Genomic DNA, 21,969 nt, shown 5'->3' with positions numbered 1-21,969 from the left:
CAGTTTCAAAACAACACAAGCATGCAAAGTATTACACCTATCACTCTCAGTGACATATACAAGGGCCTTTAGTTCAAGTGTTCATTCACAGCAGATTGCACATATTTAGTTGCAGAAAAGGTTTTTTTGATTAAGGGCTTATAGCTTGTACAAGTAGATGATATAGAAACTGGGCAGGTTGAGCATGCATTTGTGTGTACAACCATATAAAACAGTGATGGGTGAACTTGTACCCCCTGCAGCAAACAACAAATGATGGATGGGGAGAGGGGCAGAAGGCAGAATTTGCAAGAGGAACACCATACACAAAATGGAGAACAAAGATCTGGCCCAAGGCAAGGCAGTGAGAGGATCAGAGCACACACCACACCCTCAAACACAAAAGGCCAGTCAGTGGGAAGCTACCACTGTATTTTGCTTTAGCTGCCTCACATTATTTTTTAAAGGTTTCTTTTGCTGCCAACGATTTATCATTTTAATAGGCCACCTCCTTTATTGGGATGTTTAAAAAGCCACACAAAGATTTCAGCTGGAATAAAACAGGAAAATGTTGTTTATTTTGAACAGTCAATATGTGTAATGGTTTTGAATAATTTGTCAGGCTTTACTTCTTACAGAGGATAGTACTTATATCTTGAGTTTCTTAAAACAAAGTTCCACACACAGAAATCTGAACAGGATCTTTTAAACCTTCCTTCTCCTTTCCTCCCACAGCACTCTCATCACTATAGAGGCCCATTAACTATTATCCTCAAAGAGGTATCTTTCATAAAATAAACAGTTCCCGAATTTCTTCCTCCCTCCCCACTTAAAACTCCTGTCTTCTTCCACACCAAACTCCTAATTAAATTAAAATAGCTGCCCCAGCTTCTTCTCTTTGCCTCTGGCTCCACCCATCTCCAGTTATTGAGCTTTTCCCTCCAATTTCATTAGCCAATCAGACTGCATTTCTGGCTATAAGGCTGCCTGTTTGCTCCACCTTTCTCCTTCGCTTTTGGAAGCTGGGCCTGTTCTCTGCCTTTTGCACCAAACTTTTAATGTAGGCCAATCTGTTACAGCCCCCTTTCAAATCTGGCAGGTCCCTCACATCAGCCCCAACCAGTGGTGAGGGTTATTGGGTTTTATATCTCAATGATATGTTAGTACTGTGAAGGAGGAAAGATGATCTAAAAGATGATCTGAAATGAGAATTCTTTTTTCCATGGCTTTCATTAGAAGATGTGGATAATTGCAACTCAAGAATTTTTGAGAGGAATGGACAAATGGTAGAATGGAATTATAAACTGCATGTTTTATGTAAGGGCTGTACAAGCACAGGGTGCACATTTTACACACATATATTGGGGGACAAAATTTAGAAGGGAATGAGATGCTTCAAAGATCCTTAGCCCTGCTCAGTCTCCTTTTTAATTCAGGGGAAAGGTATGATCTGAACATTTACTTGTGTTTGCTTGAACACAAGTAAAGGTCTGCATGATCAAGGAACTGATCAAAGAGAGGCTTCTATTATTATTCAGATATGTTGCTCTGCAGAACTCCCTGTTCAATGCTGGAAGTTTGCCTTTGGGCTGATGGCCCATTCCTACAGGTAAGCTGGCTAAATGCATGCATACATTTTTAAAAATTTGCTCTAAATCTTTTATAGCAATCCTCTGGGGTCGGGAGGAGGGCAGCAGTGGTAATTTTAGCTCAACACTATGCCATCGAAAGGCCTTATCTTCCAAGGTTTCAAATGTGATATGTACGAGGCACACACTCGCACACTGATTTGTTCCCAGGTGACACTATTAAGGTTCTATGTAAATGTCATGACAATGATTTACTGTCTTTCATAAATTAGTTTTCCTTTCATCTTATCTTGCCTTAGCCTGTACTTGCGCTGAAGGGGACCCTATTTTTTTCATTTGCACATTTAGTTGCAACACAATAATCTTTATATGAAAAAGTGTTTTTATTTTGTTTTCAAATTATTTTACAAAATTAACATGTCTTTTTTCTGTATATGCATTTTAACTGCTATGATGAAAAATTCTTTTCTCAACATCCCTATTATTTCCTAAGGAAGAGATTTGCAATCCACAAGTGCAGGGGAACCTTATTAATTGGTCTGACCAGGAAGCCTGGATTTGGCCACTAGATTGTTCTGTCAAGCATAATTTTGGGGTCTACCATTTTCCAGGGGTTTTTGTCTTAGAGCAATAGTTGAAGACCCTGATTTTAGCGAGTCCTTCAATGGAGTATATTTCTAATTCCGCTCTAAAAGCAGCAGCGGTGGTCCTTGTGTCTACCTCCTGCGTCTGTCTTAGAGATTTTTATTATATTTGGTTCCATTATTGATAATTTGTTTAGACTCCAAATTTCGACCCTGTACCATATCATAGGGACGATCTTTACTTTGTAAACTTTTATTATCGGGATTAAAGACACTGGGTATCTATGGGATAGTAGTCTTGTCAGAATGTTTGAGCATGCCCTAGTTTTAATTGCACATGAGTGAAAATGCGTAGGCCATGAACTTGGATTTTAGATGTTGAAGTGCAGAAGGATATAGCCACTCTGCCAAATACAGGCTCCTTGAAGTGGTTAGGTCATTTTAAACAAAATTTCCTGTGGGCGCTTTATTTAAAAGTTGATATGCCAAGACACCAAAGAATCACTTTTACAAGGGCCAGATTTGAACAAATGGAGTCCATGGAGAGACACAGTAGATTCAATAATATCCCACCCCATGAAAGACTCTGTATCTGTGGCGCCTCTGAAGTTGAAAAACTGAACCACATATTACATAAATGCTGTTTATACGAAAAAGAAAGGAGACAAGATTTATTGACTTTTATTTGTAATAAAACGAGATTGGATATAGTGATCAAAACCACATTACTACTAGCTGGTTATAATTCCATTGTAACAACAAAAGTTGCACTTTATCTGTTTAAAGCATTTAAAAGGAGAGCAGGGAATACTGGTCAGATTAGTATACGGAGTAAGAGGGACAAGGACATCTTATGTATACATCTAAGATTAAGGTACATTTGGTTATAAATTGGTCATCCCCACTTTTTCTATCTGTATTTGTATATTTATAATTTTACGAGAACTGGATGTATACAGTATGTTGTGTTTATATCATCTGTTTTGATAAGGCCAACTGGCTGATCATTTTAGCTATGAAAATTGAACCTACTTAAGAATTCTAAATCAGTAGCTTTCAATCCATAAAAGCATACCTCTGATAAAAATGTGTTGCTCTTTAAGGCTCAAAGAGTTTTTCTGTCATTTTAATTACAAAAAAATGAAAAGAACAGCTCTTCTGGAAACTGTTATTAATTTGTGGGTTGTTGTAGATTTTTTCAGGCTATATGGCCATGTTCTAGAGGCATTTCTGCTGACGTTTCGCCTGCATCTATGGCAAAAACCTACAACAACCCAGTGATTCCGGCCATGAAAGCCTTCAACAATACATTGTTATTAATTTATTGTTATATCTCAATTGTTGTATATGTCACATCATTAAATACAGATTGAGCATCCCTTATTTGGTATTCCAAAATCCAAAATAGTCTGAACACAAAAATTACCCATATAGGTGGCTGAGATAGTGACAGGTTTGCTTTCTTTGTATACAAACTTCATTACATGCACAAAATGATTAAAATGTTGTGTATAAAATTACCCTCAGACTATCTATATATATAAATCTGTTAGGTTGGTTCAACCGGACAGCAAAACTCCACAACCCCCCAACGAAACTTAACCAAAATTCCCATGCCCATAACACAACCCACAAGGTACAAACATATCTACGCAAAATGAAAAACAACACAACAACACACTCACAAAACGGCAAAACAACAAAACTCAAAAAAACCCCAACGAAACTTAACCAAAATTCCCATGCCCATAACACAACCCACAAGGTACAAACATATCTACCCAAAATGAAAAACAACACAACAACACACTCACAAAACGGCAAAACAACAAAACTCACAAACCCCCCAACGAAACTTAACCAAAGTTCCCATGCCCATAACACAACCCACAAGGTACAAACATATCTACTCAAAATGAAAAACAACACAACAACACACTCACAAAACGGCAAAACAACTGAGCATGCGCATTGGTGCCCAGCCGCAAGTTCCCTGGCGCGCGCACACAGCCTTCCGGCCAATGTTCCCTCTGCAGAAGCCATGCCCACTCCAAGCCCCTCCGCGCCGCTTCCCGCACACACACACCCCCACGCTCCATCACTCCCCCCGCCACCGCACACACACACACAACCCCACGCTCCATCACTCCCCCCGCCGCCGCACACACACACGCAACCCCACACTCCATCACTCCCCCCGCCGCCGCACACACACACGCAACCCCACGCTCCATCACTCCCCCCGCCGCCACACACACACACACGCAACCCCACGTTCCATCACTCCTCCCGCCGCCGCACACGCGTGGCAGGGCACAGCTAGTATGTATATAATTTATTTATTTATTTACAGTATTTATATTCCGCCCTTCTCACCCCGCAGGGGATTCAGGGCGGATCACAATGTACAAATATATGGCAAACATTCAATGCCAATTTTGACACACAACGTATACAGACATACACAGAGGCTATTTAACTTTTTTTTTCTGGCCGCCACGGGAGCTGTCGCTTTCATCGTCATCTGTGACACTGATGAAGTACTTCCACATTCCCCGCATGCTTTTGCTGGAGTGCTTTGCTGGAGTCTTTTTTATGGCCTCATAAATTAGTTAATTTAGCCTCCCCACACAAGGTGGGACCTAATTTTCCTACTTGACAGATGCAACTGTCTTTCGGGTTGCAAAGGTCGACAATAGGCTACACAATTGGTTGGAAGCCCACTCCAACCCGGGCTGGCTTCGAACTCATGACCTTTTGGTCAGAGTGATCTTAATGCAGCTGACACTCAGCCAGCTGCGCCACAATCCCAGTGTATATGAAATATAAATGAATTCTGTGTTTAGACTTGGGTCTTATCTTATATATGCATATGCAAACACAGGGATTCCAAAATCTGTGGGGGGAAAAATCTGAAATCTGACACAATTCAGGTCCCAAGCATTTCAAATAAGGGATACTCAACCAGTACCATCTCAGTTCCTTGAGACTACACTTTTGAAAGTACTCCTTCTAGATAATTTGACAACATCCTCCCTAACTGTCCCAATTTGGCAGGGAATATGAATTCTCTGTCATCCAATTTTAAGGTTCTTTAAAATATAATAATAATAATAATAATAATAATAATAATAATAATAATCTTGGACCACCCCCCACAGCAGTGGTCCAAAAATGTGTCTCTCTCTTCCTCTCACTATCCTCCTCTGTTCTCAGCTTACTTCAACTGATGAAAACTGTATTCAGAGCACAAAAAATAGTTTACACTCAATTAACTCAGAAGGGGAACAGGAGGGACAGAATCTTGCCCTTTCCACTAGATTTAGACACAACAAACTACTGCAACCTCTCCTAACTTGTGTGCTTTTTCTCATTAATATACTTTGTTATTCTAACCACATATGACTGTGTATTAAAGTTTGTACTACAGTATTTCTTATTTTACATTTTAAAAGGCTGCTGATAGCCATAAAACTGTGACATCAAAATAGAGTTTTAGTTAATTTCTCTTTATTCCTAAAAGCATTTTTGCTGCAATGATACATACAATTTTCTTGGAGAAAATATGTTCAAAACAGTGAGGCTGACTTCTGAATAAGCATGTGCACATCTTGATATTGTATTCACTGTTGTGGAAAGGGGCTACATGTCCTTCCACATGCTTGCTCAAGAAAGGGGCCATCTTTACAATGATTCTGGGTTGTCTCCATAATTTCTAATCAATATATTCAAAATTACTATACAGGAATAACTTAACATGTAGCTCTAAATTTGGCAGCACTTCTGTCCCTTTATCATTTGTAGAAAGGCCAAAGGAAGCAGAACTTATTTTTGTGCACAAGAGATAAGTGTAAAATAGAGACAATACTGCCAAAAGACTCAGCCTTTCTTTGTGTCTCCGATAGGAGTTCTGAAAAGTCAGAGATCTGTGATGTATAGAAAGCACTGGATATAATTTCTGGTATCAAATCTTCATTTCCTAGAGATTCACACATGAATGTCGTAGTGGCGCTTATGTGAGATTTTCTCTTTATGCATGTTTATACAGTACATTCTATTGGAGTGAGTAACAACGTAGTACTGTAAAGAAACATCTTACTATTTATTCATTTAAAATGTGTAGACTGGATAATTATAACATATGCTGATCCTTGACAATCCTTGTACGTAATAGGATACCAGTTTATTTTTGTTGCCAGTTCTGCTAGCATTTATGTTCTTAAAAAAAACAACACAACCCTTTTATTGAACCATCAGTTTTTTTCATATCCTGGGCTTTGAATACATACTGAAAATAAGTACCAAGACCCCTGTTAACCAAAGAACCTTCATAACTAGCATCACAAGTGAATGCTTCAAAAAGGAAAAAAAAAAAGCATTGGATTTCAGTCATAAGGAATTAAAAAGGACATTTCCTTGTTATATTTGCTCACCTGTTTTTCCAGGTGAAACGTGAATGTAAATTATACGAAACAAACAACTATACAACAATATTTCTGGCTGCATATACACAAAATCAAGACTTTCATACATAATATGTGTATTTCATGCTTTTCTTAATCAAAGAGTAACTTCTGTTTTGAATCAAATGTAACTTATGAAGCAAAAGCCTTTGGAAACTGGGTATGCCCCAGCTACACCTCAATTTGGGGGGAACAACACACATTTCCAATAAACTACCAAGGGATATATGGCAGCATCTCAATAACAGGCAGAAGACATGTTGCCAGAAGGTCTATCCTAAAAGGTTGATTGTGGGGAAAAATTTATTCACCCAATGGACAAAGACACAGGGATATCTCAATTAACAAGCTGGCTGGGACAAAAGGTAGCCATTAGATGAAAAGAATAGGTGCCTACCTCACAAAAAAGAAGAGCAGTTCGACATTTTCAGCAAACTTTGTATCCAAAATTAATACTAGGCATTTAGGGAATGGAACAAATACTTCTGGTAAGCCTTGCATGAATAAACAAAAGAATTTCGACTTCTTAGGGAATGATTGAAGGTATCTTCCAAAATGCATCCAGGCATTACTTTTTTTTTCTTTCACTAGATCCTTCTTTTTCTTATGATTTTCATTTTGGTAACCAAAGTTAGAGATTTTTACTTTTTTTCACATCCTAGGAGTAGCTGGAGTTGCAGAACTATCTGTTCTTGCTTGTTCTCTGTGTTTTATTGTTTAAGCATGCTCAATAAGGATTGTAGAGGAAGCTACCATTGGCCTTGCTTATTGTTGTGTAGAGAGATAGGTACAAAGCCTTGTTCATCTCAAAGCAATTATTTACCTTCAGGGGGACACACCACACAGTTGGGGAGATGGGCGCAGGACCTTGCTTACAAATTCAGATGCCAAGTCTACCCACCTATTTACTGGGGAAATGTCATCACAGGACCTAACCCCATCAACAAAATGTGAGAGTTACTTCAATTACTCATCCTCTAAATCAGGCATGGGCAAACTTTGGCCCTCCAGGTGTTTTGGACTTCAACTCTCACAATTCCTAACAGCCTACCTGTTAACAATACTCTTCAACAATTTACATTGGGCAAAGAGGCTCTTCTCTGAACCAGAAGATAAATGAACATAAATCATACCCTATTATTATTATTATTATTATTATTATTAAACTGTATTTATACCCCGCCACCATTTCCTCTTAGGGACTGGTGGTGGGGTATAAATAAAGTTTAATAAATAAATAAAGTTTAATACACTAGGAATGGGAATACACAAAACCAATTGCAAAATATTTCAGTTTTCCTGGTCATTCAATTTCTGACCTAAGAACAGCTGTACTTGAACAGAAATGCTACAAAGGAATCTTGAAATGGGAAACTGCAAAACTGGAATATATTTACAAACTTTAGTCCATCCACAGTAGATTGAACAGAAATAATATTTTCTTAGTATGCTATACAATGTAACAACCCAGCCACAGGAGGGCTCTCTTGCCCAGTTTATCACATCTCCTTCCCAGCTATCATCACACTACATTCTAGTGTCCAGGTGGTTCATCAGGTGCTCTGCTATGGCTGATTTCTCTGGCTGAAGTAGTCTGCAGTGCCTTTTCATGTTCCTTGATTCATATTTGGGCGCTGCGTTTGGTGGTACCTATGTAGACTTGTCCACAGCTGCATGGTATACGGTAGACTCCTGCAGAAGTGAGAGGATCCGTCTTGTCTTTTGCTGGACACAGCATATTATTTTAGAACACAGAAATGCTGGACCACTCCCAACAACCACCATGTCAGACTACACAGAGAAGCCATTGAAATCCATAAGCATGTGGACAATTTCAACAGAAAGGAGGAAGCCATGAAAATGAACAAAATCTGGCTGCCAGTATTAAAAAACTCTAAAATTACAACAGCAAAACAACAGAGATAAAACAATCAGGGACAGCTAATCACCTCTCAGCAAAAGATTCCCCCAGGCACTAATAAGCCACACCAAAAAACTGCCAGGCCATCAAATGCTAATCAAGGTGGCCAATTGAAACATTCACACCTAGCTCCAACAGACAAGAGTTCTTTGTCCCACCCTGGTCATTCCACAGATATATAAATCCAATTTTCCAAGTTCCAACAGACCTCACTACCTCTGAGGATGCTTGCCATAGATGCAACATGGCTATATAGCCCGAAAAAACCTACAACAACCCAGTGATTCCGGCCATGAAAGCCTTCGACAATAAATTCTCTCTTCTTTTTTTTTACAGGATTTATAATATATTTAATATTATCCCTCCACTATCCACTTAACTGGATGAAGACATATCAGTAACAAGTACATAGGACAAAATAAATATTTTAAAAAGAGATTTCCCAATTCATATAGTTAACACAGTAAGACCAAATACATTTATTCACAAGTAATACAAAAATCAATAAATTAAATTGGCTTTATTCCTCATCACAGACTATTTATCCAGAAACTGTAGGAACTATGCCTTGGCCCCTGAAGTAATAATACTTCAAAATGCTGACATCAGAACAGGATTTTGTGACTTGAAAATTATCATGGTCTTGTTTTCAATCACTTGAGAAACATTATCAATAATACTCCTAATTAATTTATTTCAATTTTATTTCTCATAAGAATTATTTCAATTGCTGCAACATTTTAATTTGTGATAATGAAAAACTTTTAATTCTAAATGATTTTAGATAAAATGCTCTTCACAGCGTTTCAAAGGCTGCACAATAGAGTTTATAGAAATCTGCTAATAAGCATCTAGGCTGCTGAGATGAAAATAGCAAAAATGATTAACTTACATAGCTCCATTTGTGTAGACGGTATCACTTCCCTCCACATACTGTACTTGGGCTGGGTATACATGCTGTACCTGTTGTACAGTTTGTACTTGCTGAACCTACAAACCAAAGAATCAGGTGCTTTAGAAAGCAGGTTTTTTGCCTGGGCATTATATTGTTACTATGAGTAAATTGTCTTACAAAATATATTGCGACTAATCAAAAATATTAAATACATAACGAAACCTTAAAATCAAGATACAATACATAACCAGTAAAAATAAGTTTTAATGATTAAAACAGCAACGGCATATTTAGAAACCCAATATGTCCAACTTAATCTTCAAAATCTTCCTGAAAGTCTGAAAAGGAGAGAAGCATGTATATTTCTTGAGGAATTACATTGCATCATCCACAGAAAAGACCATATGCCTAATACTCACCACAATTTCATGGCTCCAGGACATTAAGTGCAGATCTTAAGCTTTGGCGGGTTCACACAGGTGCAAGAAAAGTGAGACTAACTGACATGTTGGTCACACAAGTCCTGGCTTTGTGAACAGTTGGTGAGCAGAAGCCATTACTGGATCTGGGCATTGTATTAAGCTGTGAAAAACCTGGATCCAAACTGTTGAGGGCCTTAATGTCAGCCCACTAAATCTAACCAGAAAACAAACAGGCATCCAATGTTTCTGGCATGGAATAAGTGGGCTATGATGTGAACATCTTGTTCCTACCTGCATAGCTGCTGCACTCTACACATCAGTGGTAGTTTCCAGACTGCCTTAAACAGCTCTAAGTAAAAAGAGTTAAAGTAATTAAATTGGATGTAACCAGGGTGTGCATTAATGAGGTAACATCAGCTTTCTTCTGGCCACTGACGCCACCTGGGCCTCCATGAGCTTTGCATTGCCTGACCTGCTTATCTGGCTCTTTAGAGCAGGGGTGCAACCCCATGTCTCTATCAAACTCAGCAGATTTCCCCACTCACAGCACTTCCATCCTATCTGAATTAAACTTCAACTTTATTAACCTGAAAATGGCTCCTGTATAGTTTGAAACGTTTGTACTGCCATTTAGGATTATGGAGCAGATCCTCAAAGGCAGACAAGATTGTGAAGGACAGATAAACCCAATTATACAATAATAATAAGGAAAATACAATAAAATAATGTTGTTGCGCACCACAAAATTAAAGCAGCTGCAGAACTAAATGGCACAAGATGATCAAGAGAAATTGCACAAGATGATCAAGAGAAATTAACTAACAGGTTTGAAAAGTGGAGATAATTGCAAATAGATGAAGTGCTTTAAAATAGTGACTCATCATTTCTATAAAATGCCATCAGGATAGAATGAAGCCCCCAGGCACTTCATAAACCAAAGATCTATTGAACAACAGTCAGTAGGTGTAGTGGCTATCAAACACTACTTTATGGAGCCAGCACAAAACAGAACTTCCCAGACTGAGTCTGACCAACGAATTCAGAAGTACCAGACCACATTGAGATTTGGTCAAACAACTGACTTCATTGTGCATGTCACCTATCAGAGGTCTTCCGATCAAGTTGCAAGTCTGACTCAAGTAGACCTGATAGTCAATTTTACACCAGAAAACCTAGAACTGATTTACCATGACAAGTTCAAAAAACCCAAACTTCACAAAAGGTAGACTCTAAAATGGTTAAAATAGCAGAATCTAATGATGAATAACACTAATATTTGTTGTCATTGTTCTAACAAGTTCAATCATGCGCCATAAAGTATTAGCATCTTCTAATGGTTCTCTTAATATGCTGAATATGTTGAACCATGTGAAACTATTTTCTGCAACACCTGTGATAAACTGGTTGGGCAATACCCCTCTCTAAGCAAATTTTGAAAGTTGCAATGTAATTAACAAGTAAATGTGTGAAAGCAAACTTTTTCATTTTTTATTCACAAATTAATTGTAAAAAAAAAAAACCCAAGCCAGATGTACATTTCTGAGTATTATTGCAAATATTAGAATTCATGAAAATGCTTAAAGGGCCAGTTGTAATTATAAGACTGTATAAATGTAACTCTGTTGCCCTAGCACTGAAAGCCACATGGAGCCACCTAACGCAACACAGTGGGCCTTGTGTTTCACATCTGTGCCTTAAAGGAAGGCACAGGCAAACCCTCTTTTGAATAAATTTTGCCAGGAAACCTCTGTGATGGGCTCACATAAGCTTTGCTACTGTTTGTTACATGATTTGTATTGTTCTTTAACCTTTGATGTAAGCTGCTCCAAGTCACTTCAGGGAGATGGGGTGGGGTACAAATTTTATTATTATTGTTACTATTATATGGTGGTTTTTTTTCTAACTATACCAAATATATAATGCAAGGGGACTTGTGGCACATTTTGACCAATTACATGCCATGGTGTACACACACAATCACCTATAAATGAGTTACATAATACTACACTACCAAATTAGACATTTATTTTCAGAAGTTAGCCAAACAGCATTTTTCTAATGTTTTTGCAACAACTTCCTTAACCACATAAATTCTTAGACTACAGTCTGTCATTTCTTTTGGGTACTCTAAGAAACCAGTATTTCAAAAACAAAGTACATATTCATTTTAGTAGTAAAAAATCTACCTATTCAAAATATTCTCATATGGAGCTTTTTTTTTTTTTTTGCATCTGCAATAAGAAGTAGCAATTAAAAAGTAGCAATTCATGTGACATAATTAATCAAATTTAGCCAAACAATTATTTCTCTGGCTTCTCTACCTACTTACCTACTCATCCATCCATCTATCCATCCAGGTGATTCCACAGTTAGCCATGATCACATTCATGACTTCTTGAAGAATGTTAAATGCCAACATTATATTCTGATACCAAAAGCTGGTACCGTTAGATGAAATAATGACATAAACAAACTGACTATTGCCAAAAAATCAGTTCTGAGATACTGTGGCCCTTTAAAAATTGTTGGATTAGAAAGTTGTACATTTTTGTGCCTAGACTTACACCTCATAACAGCAAATCATGCTGGTCCAAACACAGTCATATTTTGCTTTCACCTAATCAAACAAACATATATCATAGTATAAAGGATAGCAGCAGAGGGATAGGAGCCTGCATTCTGTCCCCACCCTGAGAACTTGAAGGGCAACACATCTTGAAAAAAAAGTGATTCCTATTCTCAATGCTTTCCATTTCCTGGGGCAGGGCGGAGCAGGAGGTTCTTCAGTTTCACTGTGTTTTGGTCCTCTATGGGTCTTTTATGTCTAGGAGAGATCTTTTTTGCAATAGATAGTGACCTGGAAACCAAGTTCTGGGTCTCTTACTGTTGGGAAAAAGTCCCCTCCTTTGTCTAAAAAATTGGAGAACCATGGTCAAAACTGCCAATCTTACCCCAATAGGAGGAAATTGGTGGTCTGCATGTGGCTGGGCTGCACTCTTTTCGCTTAATGGCCAAGATCATACAATAGAAGTTATAAAGTGAAATAGAAGGATATAGAATATGTGCAATGACTATTGAAATGGCCTGCATTACGATTATGGATGGCATGGTTTTAATAATGACTAGCTGTGCCCTGCCACGCGTTGCTGTGGCCTATAGTAAAACTTATCAAAGTTGAGGTAGATATCTGGACTATTATGAAAGAGAGGTACCTACCTATTCCTTCCCCCTTTCTCTCCTTTCTTCCTTCTCTACCTCTTTCTTTCTTTCCTTCTTTCACTACTTGGTTTCATCCTTCTCTCTTTCCTTCATTCCCTCCCCCATTCTTCCTTTGCCTTTCTTCCCTCCCTGTTTGCTTCCTTCTTTCGCTTTTTATTTCCTTTTATTTCACCACCATCATAACAATAACAATAATGCAATGCATTGCCTCCGGGACCTGACACCTCTCCCATTCCCCCTAAAAGGGTCTCATAGGAATAATAGCATCATAATAATCATAGAAATAACAACCTTTACCCGCCACGCATTGCTGTGACCAACCTTCCCTCTTTCTCTCCTTCCTTCCTTCCCTCCCATCTTTCCTTCTCCTCTTCCTTCGCTATCTCCTTCCTTCCCCCTTTTTCTTTCTCTTCTGGCCTCTTTCCTTCCTTCTCTCTTTCCTTCTTTCCTTCCCTCCCTCTTTCTCTACATCTTCCCCCTTCCTTCACTCCCTCTTTCCTTCCTTCATTCCCTTTTTTCTTTCCTTCTCTCCTTCCTTCCTTCCCCCTTTTTCTTTCTCTTCTGGTCTCTTTTCTTCCTTCTCTCTTTCCTTCTTTCCTTCCCTCCCTCTTTCTCTACATCTTCCCCCTTCCTTCACTCCCTCTTTCCTTCTTTCATTCCCTTTTTTCTTTCCTTCTCTCCTTCCTTCCTTCCCCCTTTTTCTTTCCCTCCCTCTGTCTCTCATTTCTTCCTTCTCTACCTCTTTCCTTCCTTCCCCCTTTTTCTTTCTCTTCTGCTGTCTCTCTTTTCTTTCCTTCCATCTTTCCTTTTCTTTCCTTTTCTTCTTCCTTCTTTCTCTAACTTTCCTTCCTTCCCCCTTTTCTTTATCTCCCTTTCTCTTTCTTCCTTCTTTCCTTCCTTCCTGTCTTTCCTGGATTTTGACAGGGCGGGAAGGGGTGCGGTGGGGTTTGGAGGTGGCGTGAAGTAAAAGGAGGTAAGATTGGGGCAGGCGAGTGATGGAGCGTGGGGTTGCGTGTGTGTGTGTGCGGCAGCGGGGGGAGTGGGGTTGCGCGTGTGTGTGTGTGGCGGTGGGGGAGTGATGGAGCGTGGGGTTGCTTGTGTGTGTGCGGCGGGGGGAGTGATGGAGCGTGGGGTTGTGTGTGTGCGTGCGGCGGGGGTGTGTGTGTGCGGGAAGCGGCGCGGCGGGGCTTGGAGTGGGCATGGCTTCCGCAGAGGGAACTGTGTGCGCGCGCCAGGGAACTTGCGGCTGGGCACCAATGCGCATGCTCAGTTGTTTTGCTGTTTTGTGAGTGTGTTGTTGTGTTGTTTTTCATTTTGAGTAGATATGTTTGTACCTTATGGGTTGTGTTATGGGCATGGGAATTTTGGTTAAGTTTCGTTGGGGGGTTTGTGAGTTTTGTTGATTTGCCGTTTTGTGAGTGTGTTGTTGTGTTGTTTTTCATTTTGAGTAGATATGTTTGTACCTTGTGGGTTGTGTTATGGGCATGGCAATTTTGGTTAAGTTTCGTTGTTTTTTTTTTGAGTTTTGTTGTTTTGCCGTTTTGTGAGTGTGTTGTTGTGTTGTTTTTCATTTTGAGTAGATATGTTTGTACCTTGTGGGTTGTGTTATGGGCATGGCAATTTTGGTACAGTTTCGTTGGGGGGTTTTTGAGTTTTGTTTCCTCGTTGGATGCCCCTAACAAATTTATATATATAGATTATAATGTTTTTAATTTGTTTTAATGTGTATTAATTTTAATCTTAATTTAAACATTTATTTTAATTGTATGTTCATAAGGCATTGAATAGTTTCCTGTGTGTAAGCCGCCTTGAGTCCCCTTCGGGGTTGAGAAAGGCGGGGTATAAATATGATAAATACATAAATAATAAGTTTATGATGGCAAGCTTTCTCTCTGCCATGATACACAGCCTGCAATGATGCACACTGAGGCACTGAGCATAGTCACTTGTTGTGTAATGGAATCCACAGCACCACAGGGCCCAAATTGCAGAGAGCACACTTGTTGGCTCCACTAACCCAATGGTCCCAATGGCTTAGTAACATATCTCCACTTCCTTCCTAAGGATATTAATGTTGTGCTATGGTGCAGATTTTTAACTAGTTTATAAAGAAATAGCATGTGATGGAGTCTTCGAGTAGTGATACTACTGGAAGTTTTAGGAGGGGAAGAAAGACTACTCATGAGCAAGACTCCGATGAGGAGCAACAGGGAAATACTTATGGAATCCAGTGATGATGAATCATTTGAGGGCTTCGCAAGGAATAATGGGTCTGATACTGAGGAGGGTGGTATGGCAAGTTCAGAGGATGGAGAAATGGACTGGACTAAACTGCGAGAGGTTCAGAACATTTGTGAAGAGCCCACGAGTAGTGACACGTTTGTGGGGTTCTCTGGCTGGCACAGTGGGGATCCGAATGAGTCCTGGGGAGTTATGGGTCTGGATAGAAGATGGAGAGACTGGAGGGATCAGCAAAGGGCTTCAGCTGAAAGGAGGTCTGGTGAAGCGTTGTCTGATTCCAGTTCTGAGGAGGAATTGGGGCAAGGAGTTTCAGGTGGTAACAGGGTGTCGGCTGGTTCCAGTTCAGAGGAAGATTTGTGAATAAAAGTGAGGTTGGGAGATGGGGTTTCTTGCAGTCAGCAAAGTGTTGATGTGTATTCGTGTGAGAGCTGTTTGAGAAGACGTGTTTCGGAAGACTTCTGTGGACCTGCTGTGCTGCCGTTCTTCGTTTTGGCTCTGTGTAAGACCCGAACTGGATTATCATGTTTGTTGCCTTCTCCCTCTTTGACCTGGATTGGATTCACAACGACGACTATGCCACGTTTGGACTGACTTTGGTAGACAACTCCAGCCTTTCTGTTTGACCCTTCGTGCTCACTGACGTTCTGCTGCGGATTGGAGTGCTTTTTTCCTGCTGACTGCATAGCTTTAAGTTTAAACCGGATTATATTCCTGTTTAATCTAGGTTACTTTCCAGGTCCTTTTTTTTTGGGTTAACTGTGGTTAATACTATGTTTCACACTGAAAAATAAGTGTTTTGAGTCTTTTTGGTTTGTTTTTGAACTCTCTTGGTTGTGCACTAATAAACTTTATTGCTACTAAATACTGGTCTGGCGCTTTAAGGGATCTGTCTTGCAACATAGCATCTCAACAGGATGTCAGTCATTGCTTGTATCTACTTATTTGTTTAATACTCTAGTTTCAATAACAACAATAAATGTATTACTTGTCTCTCCCTTTGAGATGACCCCTGAATGTAAAACATGGTTTGTCATTTCAAATTACTTCAAAACATAATTAGTGAGCAAACCACGGTTTGGTCTCAACTCTACTTTGCCAGCCAATTTTGACAGGAATGTCTGTTAATTTCACGTAATGCCAAATTACATATAAACTTCTAAAGATACAATTTGGTATCAATGGAATTCATTCATTAAAGGGTATTTTGACTGCAATAATGGACAGTTCCCTTCAAAAAGGATTTCGACAAATATATAATTTGTTTATATTAACTATATCGTGAATCCTTAAAACATGAATTGTAAAAAAAAATTACATTATCTTTTATTCTAATTATTCTGCTGAATGAAACCTGCTTTCAATATCACAATAAACAAAATCACTCTGACATTCCTACACATTTTATTATATATCATAGATTTATACCTGAGTGCTACTCTTAACAAATTACTACTACTTAACTTGGCCTGCCAGTAGCCTATTACTCATACCACTTCAAGAAATGGCAAGTGTGGGTGGAGGAATATCTATCCATAAATTCAGAGGCAGAAGATATTCTAGTACTAAAGTGCTTTTCAATTATATGTCTGGGCACTCTATCTGGATTGCATAAAACTGTCACCATCATTTTCCATCTCTTTATTTTTTTATGTTGGCATATATTTAAACAATGTATTCCTCTGATTTTCTATAAATATCTTGCCTTAAAAACAAATGCATAATTTTAATGAAAGATAATCTTTTCATGCAGTCAATCTAGCTGTTGTGTAATACAACTTCTATACAATCAGATCAATTTATTTCTACTACTCCAACTTTTATAGGAATTATTTCTGTTGTAAATCTGAGTACAATATTACAGACCTTTTTAGAATGGTCGCAATTTATAAAACATCAGATAACTGTCCGAAAACAATGTTACTTCTTCTGAAAATGCTATTTACTAGATATGAAAAACCAAACATCTGTTAACCCCCCCCCCCCACTTATGAAGACATGTTTGGATTGCACTGAATTCAATGGGACTAGACTCAGATAAAAGTTTGATAGACAATACTTATTGAAATTGGACTGGGGAGGGAGCCTTGGGTTCTACCCAGCCGCTTTAGGGTTGATCCTTCAGCCACCATTCTTCTGCGCTGGAAGACCGTGTTTTCTATTTTGATTAGCTGTGGCCTCTGAGGTTTCAGAGAGAGGACATTATTGACCTTTCCTGGAGACGCCAGTAACTGTACCTATCATGCACTGCTGACATGTAATCAAGGGAAAGAAAATGCCCCCTCTATGCTATTCCAGCTGGAGATATCAATATATTTATAACGATGATTACAGAAGGAGGTTCACACTAGCACAGGAAGTAAATGCAATGGAGAAGATGACCCACCACTATCTGTACTTGGAATTCTCCAATCTTCTACAGAGAAAAAAGCTTTTCCTAGCATTAACTGAAACACTAAAGGGGGGGGGGGATAATGAGGTCATCAGGACTAGATCTGCATAGTTGAACATATTCTCCATCATCTCAGCAAATAAAAAATGGCCTCATGTCAAGCCCTACCATGTGGAGCTGCTCCTTTAGATCAGAAATATTTAAACTATCAGGTAGGTTTTTCACGTTATTAAATAGTATCCACAGAATGGACACTATGAAACTGAGAGAATTTAAAAGAACATCCCTGAAAAAAGACAAGTGGAGAGAGATAATATATAAGAACAATGTTGAGGAAATGGAAATTGAAAAATTAAAAGATATTAAGGTAATTGAATATTAAAAGATCAGTTAATTAAAATCAGTTTCAGAATATGTTTATAATGCCTGGGATCACTGGGGAGAAACCAGGAGTCTTGGAAATAAGAGTGTATAGCACACCTGAATAAAACTGTCAACCGAAATATTTAAAATGCCAAGAATGAGAACAGAAACAGAGGATTCAAAACAATTAATATTCTTAATCTAAAATAAAAGTTGGAAGAAATACAAAATATACAACAACAGAATAGGAAGATAAAGGGGGTGGGGAGAAAACATAAAATGAACACGTGCCAAAAAGGAAAGAAGACTACAGGATTGGAAATTGTCAAAACAATGAATGAATAACATTACTTCCTCACTCCCAATCGATAGGGATAGCAAAATGTCAAAAAGAAAAACAAAAAGAAAGAGCAATGGGAATATCTGTATCAAGGGGTGTCTTTTTTATTTACAACAAAAGTAATTTTAAATAAAAAGCTCTTTATTTTGTGTCAAAAGCGTTGCATAAATAAATAAATAAGTATAAGACTGATAAAATAAAGGGAGAACAAGTAGCTAAATAATTTTAGACCAAAAACGGGCAACAGCAACCTCATTATCTGCAGCCCAAGTTGCCCATTTTTGGTTTGCCCCTGGAGGAAGACCCTCATAGAGAACCAACTAGTTGGAATTGCCTGATTTTTCTGCCCTCATGGATATTCCCGATATTCCAGAAAGTAACAATAAGAAGAGAGGTGCTTTTTATGAAACTTTCCCTTGATTTAAGTCTACTGGGAGAAGGCTGATGGCAATACAGTGGGTGGCTTTCACAGTGTTCAACCTGATTTCTCTCTCAATTAGCAGCACACTTATAAAGTCTATCAGCAGGTGTAAAAAAGGTCTTAATAACTGGAGATTTATTGACTATGAAATGATGTTAGAGAACTACACAAGATAGGGACACAGAAAAGTGATAAAACATTCCAATAAGGTTGGACTGAGAAACAAAACCCATTTTAGGGTGGATTGGCAGTTAGACAAAACTAGATTTTAAAAACAATGCAGCAAGTCAACCAAGAAATGAAAACCAGCAGAAAAACTAAAGCTGAAGAAAACAAGAAATTTGTAATCTGATAGATCTGTTGAAATTGGAATAGCAAAATCAAATTTGGTATACTTGGACCCACATAGACATAGAGGATCTTTCTGAAGTTGGAATATAATATTATTTCTCAGACTGAGGTATATGAATGACCACTGGTGAGATTAATGAGGACACTCTCCCACATTTGCAGTTCTAATCCATGCTAAATCTTTACACCCACTCTGAAGAAGGCCCAGGAAGATGTAACCTGCACAAAACATTAATATATACGTTTGTATGTACACTTGCTAGCTTTCCCAAAGTATGTTCCCTGAATGCATTTTTAAAAGGAGTGGAAAATAAGACTAATTATATATAAGGTCAACTTATAAACAAGTATATCATGGGAAACTGCATTCTCAACGTTTTCCCTTCTAGCCAGAGATACTTCAGCAATCAGACTTTTGAATAAAACCTGTGTTTACCTTCCAAAGATCAATCATAAAATAGAACCTGTTAAATGCATGATAGAGAGGTGAAAGAAATCACATGCTTTAACAAAGTAGGTAATATTTTTCAGCATTTGAGGCAGTAACTTTTCCAAAACCATGCTAAAAATATTGTCTAGTTTGCTCCTGTGCCATGGCCCTTAAATACCATAGTTCTCCCACATCCCTACTCTTTTTGTCTAGCTTTAGTTCTAATACAGGGTAGACCCTACCCAAATTCTCTATTATGGACAAGCTCTTATTGTTCTAGAAGATCTGAAGGGGGGCATTTCTCCAATTAGCAACCTCATTTTGCTACACTGAAGAACAGAAATGTCTTGGACCAGGAAAAAGCATTTAGCCATTTCCCCTTATACTATTTGTCAAATAGAAGCACACATAGGATCATCACAGTTAGCTACCAAGGTGAGATAAAGAGACAAACATCATCTATACTTTTTCCTCTTATACAGAATTAACAGTATTTACACCCTAATCATAGGTCTCCTGAACCACGGCTGGTTTGGCATTAAGAATGACACTGCTTTGTGAGAAAATGTGCATTTTAATTGAACCCTGATATTAGACCTAATAGGAAACATAAGAGAAGCCAAGAGATAGTGTAATGGTGAATGAAAAAATAGGTGGGCAACTATCCCTGAATGACGCACGTGGCTGTATCATGTAAATTTTAGAGACTGACTAAACTGTAAAAACAGAACACTTTTTGCCACACGATTATGAAGATAGATTAGACTGGCACTGCACTAAAATGACATTGCTTTTCACATTTTACATCCACATTTTATGAAAGGCTCACAACCACCTACCTGTTGTTGCACTGGTAACTGTTGTACCACCTGGGTAGGCACAGCTGCTTGACCAGCTACAGAAGTCTGTAAAGTCACTGTCGAACCTGTGTCCGACACAGTCTCTGACGTCTGCATTGTTGTTTCTGTATAAAATTTAAAAATACATACATTTGAGTGCTGTGCTCTTTTTGTACTTTTAATCATTTGTTCTTTCTAAACATAAAGAGCTTTCTCTCCCCAAGAGTATGTGTTCCCTTTAAGCTGCCTGTATAGTATGGAACATGGTTCCTTAAAGTTTTTCTGCTCGCGACCCATTTCTGCCTCATGATTTTATATGGCCCTAGGTACAATGGTATATAAAACAGATATACAATCAAACATTTACTGATAATAAATCAGCACTTGCAAGGCTTCTCAAACAGGCTGATTTTCCTTTTTATGAAATACAGCTAAAACAATTTATGCAGAGTCCATTGTAAAACACTGCATGTTGTTGCTAACAGATTTGAGTAAATTCTAAATCGCATTCAGAAAATGTTTATTGTTGCCAAGTTTTTCATGACCCCAACACTGAGCTAAGGAGACCTCATTTGGAGTTGGGACCCATAGTTTAGGAGGCAGTAGTACAAAATATCATCACACAGGCGTGTAGCCGGGGGGGGGGGGGCTTGGGGGGCTGTGCCCCCCCCCCCCCCAAATTCTCATAGTGGTCCGAGAAAAGGCCTTACTGGTACATTATTTAAACTGTTATGTTTATTCATATCATGATCTGATCACCATGCTCAATATATCTCATATGCATGGGGATATTGGGATAACAATACAAAAGGTTTGCTAGGGTAGACCCTCTTTCACTCAGACTCAGCCCCCCCCCCCCCCCGGAATCAAACTCAGCCCCCCCCCCCCCCGAATCAAAATCCTGGCTACGGGCCTGTCATCACACTTTGAAGTACCACTTGCTTCATTTATTTTACAATCCCACTCCAAACAGTGTTGCATCCTTAAAATATTAAAACAACTTGATCTATTTTTCTGATCAGTTCTCTGATGGCTGTGTCTTGCCAACCTCTGTCAGACTGTTTTGGGATATATTAAGCTCATCAATAAAAAAGATAAATATGTTTTCCTTTAACTTCTCAAATGTAATGTGTATGATTTACTTGCTTGTCTTCTAGTACTATATAGGGATGAGCAACTCCCCCAGGACCATGTGGCAGATATGCCTTTCACCAGGCCTCCGGGGACCACGATCATTTTCCCAGTGTACCTTCAATATTGAACATGTCAATCACTCACTGCACTGCAGAGAGCTATGCCTTTCTCTATCATGTGCCTTACATCTGAAAAATTATTTTAATCTTTTAAAATTTACTCAAAATGTCCCCTGCAACTTCTAGGGATGGGAAGGCAAATGCACCATGTTTTTGCCTCCCTGAACTACTGTAGGCAGTTTATGTGTCGCTTTTTAAAAGCCATAAGACTTTGGAACCCTCCTCAGATTAGAATGACCCCTGGACACCTTTTATCAGAAAGCAGAGACC

General features: G+C 38.7%; 1 protein-coding gene across 1 annotated transcript in view; it reads right to left on the bottom strand.

Annotated features, from left to right (window-relative positions):
- The window catches only part of RFX3 (regulatory factor X3), a 152,758-nt gene that overhangs the window by 60,447 nt on the left and 70,342 nt on the right, over positions 1–21,969 (bottom strand). Inside the window, exons 2-3 of the mRNA XM_060762271.2 lie at positions 20,447–20,571; positions 9,429–9,526 (exon numbers count right to left, since the gene is read on the bottom strand). Of these exons, the coding sequence (XP_060618254.1) occupies positions 9,429–9,526; positions 20,447–20,563 (215 nt within the window). The 5' untranslated portion in view covers positions 20,564–20,571. The remainder of the gene's footprint in view (positions 1–9,428; positions 9,527–20,446; positions 20,572–21,969) is intronic.

Source organism: Anolis sagrei, chromosome 2 (genome assembly GCF_037176765.1).
Source record: "Anolis sagrei isolate rAnoSag1 chromosome 2, rAnoSag1.mat, whole genome shotgun sequence".
In the NCBI taxonomy this organism is placed as follows: Eukaryota; Metazoa; Chordata; class Lepidosauria; order Squamata; family Dactyloidae; genus Anolis; species Anolis sagrei.
This window is presented reverse-complemented; position numbering and strand designations above follow the sequence as displayed.